Source organism: Phaethon lepturus, unplaced genomic scaffold (genome assembly GCF_000687285.1).
Source record: "Phaethon lepturus isolate BGI_N335 unplaced genomic scaffold, ASM68728v1 scaffold48394, whole genome shotgun sequence".
In the NCBI taxonomy this organism is placed as follows: domain Eukaryota; kingdom Metazoa; phylum Chordata; class Aves; order Phaethontiformes; family Phaethontidae; genus Phaethon; species Phaethon lepturus.
In genome coordinates this window covers 5386-15654 of record NW_010534946.1, presented here as the reverse complement: position 1 = coordinate 15654, position 10269 = coordinate 5386, and the positions used below count along the sequence as shown (strand labels likewise).

The 10269-nt window shown below is 44.5% G+C and overlaps 1 protein-coding gene across 1 annotated transcript in view; it reads right to left on the bottom strand.

Annotated features, from left to right (window-relative positions):
- SCAMP4 (secretory carrier membrane protein 4) overlaps positions 1-7284 on the bottom strand; it is an 8830-nt gene extending 1546 nt beyond the window's left edge. The window contains exons 1-4 of the mRNA XM_010285650.1: positions 7236-7284; positions 6915-7043; positions 3679-3835; positions 498-599 (exon numbers count right to left, since the gene is read on the bottom strand). Of these exons, the coding sequence (XP_010283952.1) occupies positions 498-599; positions 3679-3835; positions 6915-7043; positions 7236-7284 (437 nt within the window). The remainder of the gene's footprint in view (positions 1-497; positions 600-3678; positions 3836-6914; positions 7044-7235) is intronic.
- Between the last annotated feature and the right edge of the window lie 2985 nt (positions 7285-10269).

Here is a 10269-nt window from a genome sequence, read left to right as displayed (position 1 = left end):
GGAATTGCTCTCAAGTCTCTAGAGACAGAAAGTTAAAATGCTAAACAATTATAACATAACCAGGGACAGACACTGAAATGCTCCCATTTATTTTAGGGCAATTCTCTCAATACTTGCTCTAGAGGCCAACAGTGAGTCATCACGCACTGCTCACCATGTGCTGCGAATAATTTGAGGGCAATGCTAAGACAGGATCAGATGAATCTTGAAACTGGCTGGTTAAATGGTAAAAAGAAATGGATATTGTAGGAAGGTGCTAAAAAGAACAAGCAGGTGAAGATAACCGACTTTTGCCAATGCAGCAATGAGAACAGAACTGTGTACTCCAAGAGCAGATATAATTATGCAGAGGAAAACAGAAAGCTTCTTCCACTCCATCCCATACAGCCTCCCACCACTTTCTCAAAAGTTCATGGAAACAGCCCATAGCCTGAAATTCTCAGGCACAGCAGCCGAGTGCTCTTACAGCTGTAAGACTGTAAGAGCATCCTGCTTACCAAGCTCCCCATCCGGAGAAACCAATTGCCTGCAGGATCGCGAGAATAAACTGTGCCCCAAAGATGAAGAAAAAGGCCATAAAATTAAACGAGCTGTCAGACCTGTGAAGGAAGAAAGGAAGTTAGAGGGAGACTGGCACCTCGCATCGCTTCACACCAATGTTTGACCCCATCACGTACAAACCCTTAAATGTGGTACCTCAGAAGAGATCCCTCTACAGCTGTGTACTGAAGGCTACTCCTCTTTTCCTGGCCTTTCCCTGGCAGTGAAAGCACGCACACCCATGAATCATCAGCGCCTAATCTCTTGCAATGAGCCTGGCTCCTGCAATTGCTCTACCAAAGTAATTGCATATATGATGACACATGACGACAGGCAGCCTCCTGCAGAACAGAGTGTGCTTGAATCACTTCTCTGACCAAACATCTGGAGACAGCACAGCCTGACACCTGTGCAGCTCAGCCACTGGCAAGTAGGCACAAGGAGGCCTGAACACTGGCAGGCATGAGAATTCCAGCTGGGGATGTCTCAGTGACTGCTCATCATCATGCTTGCATGCCAACAGTTAATAATCCAGCACTGGGACATAATAGGAGGAAAACCAGCCACAAAGAGAAGTGGGTGGTACCCTGTCTGGGGAAGAGCAGATGCATGTGTTCGCATCTTTGCGGGCTCCACACCTCCAAGACGTACAGGTTGAGAGGGTCCTGAATATGTGAGGTCCTTTAATTTACGCATGTGTAACAGGCAGCATGAATATGATCCCAAACAAAAAGGTATTCACGGTCTCTCAGTCATGGGTGCACTGGGGCACAGCAGTGTCTTGCCTGACTTTTGGCTCTGCCACAGAGCTGCTGAACATCTTCATCCCATTAAACCAGCTATGTCAATGAGCCAGCCTTTCACTGTAAGCCCAGACACATCAAAAACTCCCCAAACTATCATCTTTAATGATATAAATGATTCTCATTCTCTCAGGAACTCAAAGGGCCCATGATTTACAGAACAGATGTACAAAAAACACTTCAGTTACTTATGAGGCTTCTTGGTGCAAGGAGGAGTTTACAAAAGAGCTCTGGTCATTTCCAGCTCCTGCTCAAACCCTGAAAGTATTTTAATAATTCTTATTATTATTTTAATGTTTATTAGTATTATAATTCTAGCCCTGAATGCCTAAAGAGGAGACGAGGGAGGCAGGACCCCAGGCTCTGGTGAGGTCAATGCCGTGGACCCTGGCTGGTCTGAGACAAGTGGAAAAGCCTCCAGCCAGACCCCTGCTGCTCTGAGCCACGTGTGTTGGTATGGTTACCCTCCATTTTCCAAAGGCGGCCACAGAGATGCTATGAAGGAAATTTTCCATGCCCAAGTATCTTCATGAGCCCACCCTTCAAATATCACCTTAGAGTACAGCAATGTGAAAGAAATACTTTAAACATGGACTGTTCACAGTAGTGCCTATCACAATCCAATTAACAAGGATTAGGCTCGAGGCTGAGCCTTCAAACAGACTCTTGCAACTATGACCTGGAAGGGCTGGAGGAGTCTTCATTTGAAAGGATCTGTGGGAATTAGCGAGGATACACAGAAAAGGTGATTTCTGATCCAGCTTTCTGGTGCAGATTTGCAACAGCTTTGCCCTAGCACCAAAGCTCTGCAGCTAATTTAATTTTGGATGCAGATGGATGACAAAGGTTTTACGAAAGCATCCTTGCAGTACATGATGCCAATATTGAAGGGTTGCCTCTTCCCAGAAAAAGCATAGCAAGTGGGACGGACCTCGCTTTCTTGAATCACGACTAGCTGTGATCCCACAAGACACAGTGCTGCCCCACTGCAGTGTTTTTCAAGCCTCTTCTACAACTGATGTCAAAGTCAATGATCTCTGGGCTTGCCAGCCTGTCCCTAGGGCTTATTCTTTTTTTAACTGTAGAAGTCTTTACATAGAGTAACCTCAGGGACCTTTCAGTATTCAGTTGCACAAACAACATTAAAGAAATAATTAGAAACGCTCCTTGTGAAGCCCAGAGGAGGTCAACGGGGAGGAGTAATTTTTCCCAGACTTCAGAATGGAAACTGCTCTTTGCACAGAGCTCTAGCTGGCACTCGGGCTTCTGAGCTAGGGATGGGGACAAAACCCCAGTCCCAGAGGGCAAGAGGTCAGAGCTGGTTATTTTCATGTCTTAAAACTTTCAGAAGAATCCAACCCAGTGGCCTTCCATTTGCATCAGAAATAACCCTCCTCTTGTACTTCATGATGTAGCCACTGATGTTTTAAGCACCACCAGTGCACTAACTGCCCAGTGCTGGAAGAGCATTAAACAACTAATTTAGCATGTCCTAAATAGATAGGACCCCACCTGCCAACTCCCATTTCCATCAGCTACTTTTGCTGTTATCTAAACCAACTCATCACAGAATCTGGTGAATAATCCAAATCTAGAGTATTTTGGTAACGGAAGCCAGAAAGAGCTTCACCTTCAGAGTCCAGATCCCTGACTAGTGTGTGGGGTTTGCTGGTGGCCTGCAGTGTGACCCTGGGTGGGTCCCCCCGCTCCTCTGTGCCTCCTCTCCCTCCATCAGGCTGGAAACTGCTGGGGACATTATGCATTAATGTCTGAATAATGTGTCGTGATCCACAGCAAGCATAAGCAAATGCAAATGATTATTAATTAAAGTGAAAGTGTAGGATGGCTTTAAATATTTGTGGAGTTTCAGAAGGACTCGCCTCAGGGAACTGCTTTTATCTAAAAAGCAAAGGCGCCAAGCTCTCAAGTATCTAGAGACAAAAAACAGATGAGTTCTCAAAAACTAATAACTTAATAGTCTTCCACCAAAATAAGCCTCAATGAAGCTTTACCAAATTAGTATCTATCTTAATGTTATACTGATATGAGGGTGCTGCTGAGCCTGAGATATTTAAGTAAAATATGAATTTCATCCTCATAGAAGTGGCAAACTACTCGCTGCTGCTCATCTCCAATCCTAGGGGGGTGACCCTCAGTCCTACATCTAGTATTTAAAAGTAGCCACGTTCTTCTTTGTTTCAAAGTAAACAAGACATTCAGACATCAAGTCCTTTATCTTGATCCCAGGCAGTCAGATCTCCGTAGGGGCACTCCCCACTAACAACATCTCTCTCCCAGAGGAAACCGAAACAAAACCTCATGGGCTTCTACTTACCGAAAAGCTTTGTACGCAGGCCGGAACCAGCAGATGTAGCCACAGGGACTGAAGAGGATGAGCCACAGGATGGCCAAACCAAAATTGACCCCATAGCCTCCTCCGATCCACCACGCCAGGCATGCAATTATATTCACTACTAGCGTGATGCAGTAAACTGTGAAGAGGGCAGAGGAAAGAACATGAGGTTGTGCAGTTTCATAACTTCATGCAAAAAAAGAAACAAACACCAGGTATTATAATAGGGAGGGGCCACAGTGCAGTGGGAAACAAGCCCAATAATGCAGCCGCTTCAAGCAAGTCGCAGGTTCCTGCATGACCCCAGGAGCCGGCAGCACGGACGTATCCGTCTCCAGAATGACTGCTGCGGCAGAGGGATGAGGAAACTCTTTTGGGACCTGCCAAAGGATGGAGAGCTGGGTAGCAACCGGTGTGACCAATACAAGACTCAGGCCAGTATTATTATGAATGATGAGCAAGGTTCAATGCCCATCTGTAGCAAAACCCCTTTATGAGAGGTGAGGGGTGTAAAACACTGCCCTGCACCCAGTCTCAGTACAACTTTGGTCTCCGTGCTTACCAAGGCTGCCTCAGAAGGGAGCCTACCAGCACAGCGCCTTGCGGCTCACTCTCTGCTTCCCTGGGCTCTGAGGAAAGCCTGGAAGTTGGCTTCAGGGCTTGTAAGTGCTGCCTTGAGCAAGGGGATAGGCAAACTCCAATCAGGCTGTGAACATGGGACCTCAGGGGTGGCTTAAAGGCCCTTTCACATCCCTGTTCCTGCCACTTCGATAAAAAGGAACAGTTAACAAAGGCCCCCAGAGTGCACCAGTGCTGCGCTAAGTAGACGTGCACGAAGTGACACTGCTCCCCACTTTCCCTGAAGCTGAATGTCACTGCAAAGGGGGGCTGCACACTTCCTAGCTTTTGCAGGCTGAGCTCAGTCCCCATGCCAGGGGCTCCCCGCTTTCCTCCATGTGCTCCCCTCAATGCTCCAGGGACTCCCTGCACCTATCCTTGCATCCCCCCAGGCTCTGCCAGTCTTGAAGAGGCTTAACCCAATTACAAGCTCGTATTTTGGAAAACAGGTGGTAACTCTTAAAAAAACCTTAGCACAGATAAAGAGAAATGACAAGGTAGAGGGTCCAAATACAAGAGATGCTTCAGTACCAGCTGGTGATGAGCTCACAGTGACACTTTGGACCCTGGTCACATTTCTTTAGTCAAAATTAAATCCCTGCATTTCTCTTCACCTGTAGTAAGCAAAGATGCCCTGCCTGTTCCTTGCTCCACTACATGTGGTGGCTCTGCAGCACGCCTGCACATCACTGGCTTGGTCCTCTGATGCCCAGCACCAGTCTGGCCTCTCCCGACTCTTCTCTTTCCTCCTCTTGGCACAGACGCACCTGCCTTCACGCAGCCCGGGGGCTGCTAAACAACTACGAAGTTGTGTGGTCGTAAAATAGTAGTGACAACACAGTCGGGAGAATCTAGAATGGAAATTATCTGAACCCAGCTGCTGCTTCTGACACACAAATTACATGAGAGTTAAAATGAAACATTGCCTTACTATAAAGACAATTTCTTCTGAGTAGCTAACAACAAGGCTTTATACACAATGGTTTGGATGTATCTTAATATTGGTGGGAAGAAAGAATTTTACTTATTTAAATTTAATTTGTACAGTAATTAGCTGTACTTCAAGCTTTTATTTTCAGAACTCATTTATTCTCCAAAAATTGCTTAATTAAAAAAGCAACCCACCATGCCAAAAGCACCTATAACGTTTTAAGGAACTTCTGGTTCTCCCTGCGTGTCAGGGAGGAGTTTATTCTCCAGTAGTGGGAGCTCTGGTACAGGTTTCCCCAAATCACCACCCACCTTAATAAAATGTTCACATCCAATTAAAGTAATGAGCATTCCACCTTCTAGCAACGACTTTTGTGTTTGTTTTTAACAGCGGCCCTTTCTTGTTTACTGTCTTCCCTCCATATGTGTCTCTCTCTCCATCCCATCCAATCCCAAAAAGACCCCAAAAGAAAGCGTGCTGCAGACAGAAATTTAAAACTCCTGGTGAAAATGCCAGGTCTCCTCAGCCATGCATAGACAAGTTGCCCAAACGGCTGGCACCTTTCCAGCCTGCCATTAACTTAAATGAGGGGCGCTTTGTTTAGAAAGGGTTGCAGACAAAGGCAGCTTTACAGCATGCAACATTTAACCAGTTAGTCTGAAGGGACAAGCAGTTTCTTCAGGCAAGAAAATTACAGAGCTCATTTCAGCATCTCTAAATAACGAAAGAACAATGGAGTGATAGATTATGCTATTATTTATGCACACAAATCTCTCTCATACACACATCCTATGCATCTGGAATAAAAGACATGCCACCAAATGCATATCTGGCAGAAAACAAGCTTTCCTTCAGTGAGAAGGGTAAATAGGATGACAAGCATTTGGGGAAAAAAAGATAAGCAAGGCAAAAATATTTTTAATCTTCCAAAGCATTCACTGTGGTTCTCTAGGTCTGCCACACCATTTTTCACCCGATTTCATTCCTTGGAGAAGAATGGTCAATTTTCATTACTGGCTTTTGAACAGCTAAGCCAGACAACAGAAGCCCAGAGCCAGGAGGTCTGTTCGTACACAATATCAGCAAATCGCCAGCTGTGACCAAGAGGATCAGCGCCCTCCTCCAGCAGGACAGGGAGCGTTTTTGTGGGCTTTGGACAGCTAAAGAAGAGACAGCATATGGCTAGAAGACACTACTTTGATTGGGAAGGGAAATCTGTAGATGGCACAAACATTTTAGCCTTCCTGTAGCAAGCTGGGGACAGGTAGCAAGCAAACAAGCCACATTTATTTTCCTACCTAAAATTGTCCTATTCATCTTAGTTTAGGTGAATTGGGAATTACTTTAAGAGGGCTATTTTGGAGAGTAAAACATCACTTGACATTAATAAAGGTATCAAATGCCGTCTGCCTTTTTCCTCCTCAAATTTACTGATAGACTTTTCTAGCACTGATACTCCCTCCTTTCTTCAACAGCAGCTCTGCAGCAAAGATTCAAGGCATAGCAGCTTAAAATTTGGGCATAAAGTTATATTACAGTATTCTAAGATGAATCACTGTTTCTCATCAGCTAATTGCAGTCAAAACTTTAAAGCATGTAAGTCATTGAGACGTATGTTTTTTCACTAAACACATACGTTTTTCCAGCACAGGTTTCTTATTCAACTTACAGATCCATACGTGGTAGATTGTCTTCACCAGAGACTGATGATCGATGGGAATTTCATCAGCAAAATTCTGGTAGAAACATGGTTTCAGAGGAATAAACTTGGGGAGCGGTGGGAAGTTATTCACCTTTTCTACAAGGCAGAACACAGATATTAGCTGAATGCAGAAACACGGTCAAATGGCTCAGCAAGTGTAATATCCTCCACACCTTCCCAATACACACCCGTGGACCTGTAAGTCAAGGGGACTCACAAGAATCAAAAGAGAAAACCACCATGAGCTCTGGCCATTCAAGTTGCTCACTGCAGCACGTTCATCCTCACCCTGGACACCAAACATCTTGTTCTCCTTCCTCAGCAGTGGACACGACATTTAAACTAGCGCATGGAAGGCTTAGAGCGAGGAATAGAAATGAGCTAATAAGTGTAAAGTTGTGCAAAAGGTGCTGCAAGACAAAAAACTTAAAATAAGCTCCGGGATGAGGTTCCCCAGGAAGCGGGGAGAGGCAAGCAACATCTGGGGGAAATAGGCTGCACAGAGGTTTTTAGTTACAACCTCTCAGAAAACCAAAGCAGGAGGAAAAGCTGGCGATCTCCCAGACAAGCAGGCCTACCTTCAGACATAAGCTCTGAGTAGGTAGGCTTGCTGGCGCACAGATCCGGCCTTAGGACCTGTAGTAGGTATGTCCCTGTGACAGTAAGGAAGGGTGCCTTTGGAAAGCATCTCTCAAACTGGAATTTAGTACTCGGATGTCATCCAGTTGAGGGAAGGCACGTCAGACATAGGGATGATTTTGTTTACAAGACTCGCGAATGTACCCTTTTTTCTTTAAAAGTCAAGTTTTTCCCCTACTAAGCCCCAAGAAAAAAAAAAAGGAAAAAAGGAAAAAAAAGGAGAAAAGCTTTGCATTCAGATACGATAAATCAAATGCTGACAAAAGCGATACGGTGAAGAAAAGCTTACCTTGGGAAGAAATTATGTTTTAAAATCAAGTAATTAAATGCCTAAATCCTCTGCATTAAAGCTGCTGTCAGCTTCTAGACAGATGCACAGATTTGGCTGTGTATATGTGTGTGCCTGGATGTGCGTTTCTACATGTTTGGGAATGTTTGCTCTTGCCTTCCAGTGCAGATTAAAGTTTGATTCCAGGGCATTGTGACTAATTGTCTCTAGTCTACTTCAGCCTCAGTAAACAGAATTAAAAACAACCAGAGGAAGAGATGAGGAATGTCCTGGGAAAACCTCCAAATGGCACAGAAGACAACAGGAAATGTCTGAACAAGAACTGTCAGCACAAGAGTTCCCCTTCTCTTGCCATTATCTCTGTGTGAGAAGACATTTCGCAGGAGCAGCTTCTTAGCTTCATTTGAAGGTTGGCAGGGAAAAGTCTAAAGCTGTAAGCCATGCTTTAGGAAAGAAAAGGCTTTACTTCATGCAAAGGAGAGGCATATCTTCATGCAGAAAATATGGTGAGGATAACGCCCACTGTGAGTACATCAGAATTAAATATGGAATAATGTCTGAAGTCACCAGCTAAACTTGACTTTTCAGTAGACTTTCCCTTATAAAAACAAACAATAAGTCTGCCTCTCCTCACCCGTCTCCTCTAAATGCATTTACATTAATTCAGATGCCCTCTAAAGCTGGTGTTAGTGGTTAACACATACTAGTGACCCCATCGCATGTAGCGCTGATGGCCCACGGCTGCTTTTAAAGTCCATAGGAATTTGGACTTCTTAGCACTAATTTTTTGTTTGCTGTAAACACATAATGGACTTTCTCCTGGACAGTCTGTCTCAGCAGCCTACAAAAGGCCATAACGATGCTGGATCAAAGGAAAGGAAGGGGGCAGAGCTTTAAAAGCTAAAGAGGCAGCTCTCTAGGGAAGTCAATGAAACCTAGATTAACCAACCACAGTAAAAGCAGATTCTCTAACGTTTTTTTTTTTTTTGAGGCATGAGGAAAATTTTGTTCTGTCTTTCTTCAACAGCTGAAGCTGCAGCTATTACTTTGATTGCTGTCTTCCATTTTCTCTCTCCTACAGTACAGACCTGTCATGGGCAAGAGAGCTGCCGCCAGCCTTTAGTCCAGAAGTCCCCAAACGGTGGGGCCAAAACCAACTGGCCTGCTAGGCACCAGCCACTGCAGTTTGTCACTTTTCAAGCTCACAAAATGCTCCAAGTACTTCCACAATTGTTTGCTAGGTACACAAAGATCAGGATTACACCTCTTCTCTGTTGCTGCCCGGCTGCAAGCAGCCAGATGACCACTTTTTCCCACCTGGAGACCCTGTAGTTTTCAATTGCTCTGGGTTACTTCCAAGAATAGACAAAAGAAATCAAATGTCTGACTGCATAGCTTGGAGTGCTACAGCACTCCCATCAAGGCTAGGATCAACACATTAGATCAGCAAGCACAACTCGTGCTTTCAAAAACCAAACTATATTATCAGTAAACAGCAGCTGTATGCAAGTCCCTGACCTCTTATCTTAAAAAAGTTGTAGTGAAATTAGTAACAAAATTCCTCCCAAGTAAAATTAAGATCTATTAATATCAGTAGTACAGCTAGGAACACTGTGGAAAGCTGTTTAGCCTCTGTAAGGAATGAATTATTCTCATGTACTTTTTAGTGAATAAATTCCATCCTCATAAAACTTTCAAACATGTCACACTTGACCCTTTATTGCTAGAACAGTAACCTCAGCTGACAAATCTACAATGGATACAGTGTAAAAGTGAACGTGACCAAAGCAAGACAAGAGAAGTATCTGAAGAGCTTTAGCAATCACTAAGATCTCAAGACGGGACGCATATTGCATACCTGACGCGTTACAGACATCACAGCATACTGAAAAACATTCTCTGAAACTGTTCTTCTCCCTACGCTGCCATATTTTGTAGTTTTCTTACCTGCCATTTCTATTAGGAGTGTTCCCTGGTGAAGTTTCAGACAGATAGCAACAGATCTATTGAGAAAGAAAAATCAGGTCAGCACATGTCACTAACCAGCACCCAAAGAATCTCCTGGAATCGGGAGAATCTCTGGTACAGTGTTTGACAGACTGCAAGCCCAGGGTTCCCACTACAAACTACTCGTCTCCAATTGTCCAAAGTAGGCATGCTGGAATCTTACAGAAAGGATCACGATTTCTCCTTGTACATGTAAAGCTCCACCTGATAGCATCCCATTCAGCACAACCGCACTGTCAACCACTTTTAAGGCTTGTATTATTCAGCAGCAAACAAATGTGCTCTTAGCAGTACCTGGCAAAGGGTGAGGATGCACAGGCAGCCACTGCCAGAACATGTGTACCTTCCAGCTGCAGCCAGGCAACAAGCTGGGACAGGCAGCTGAGA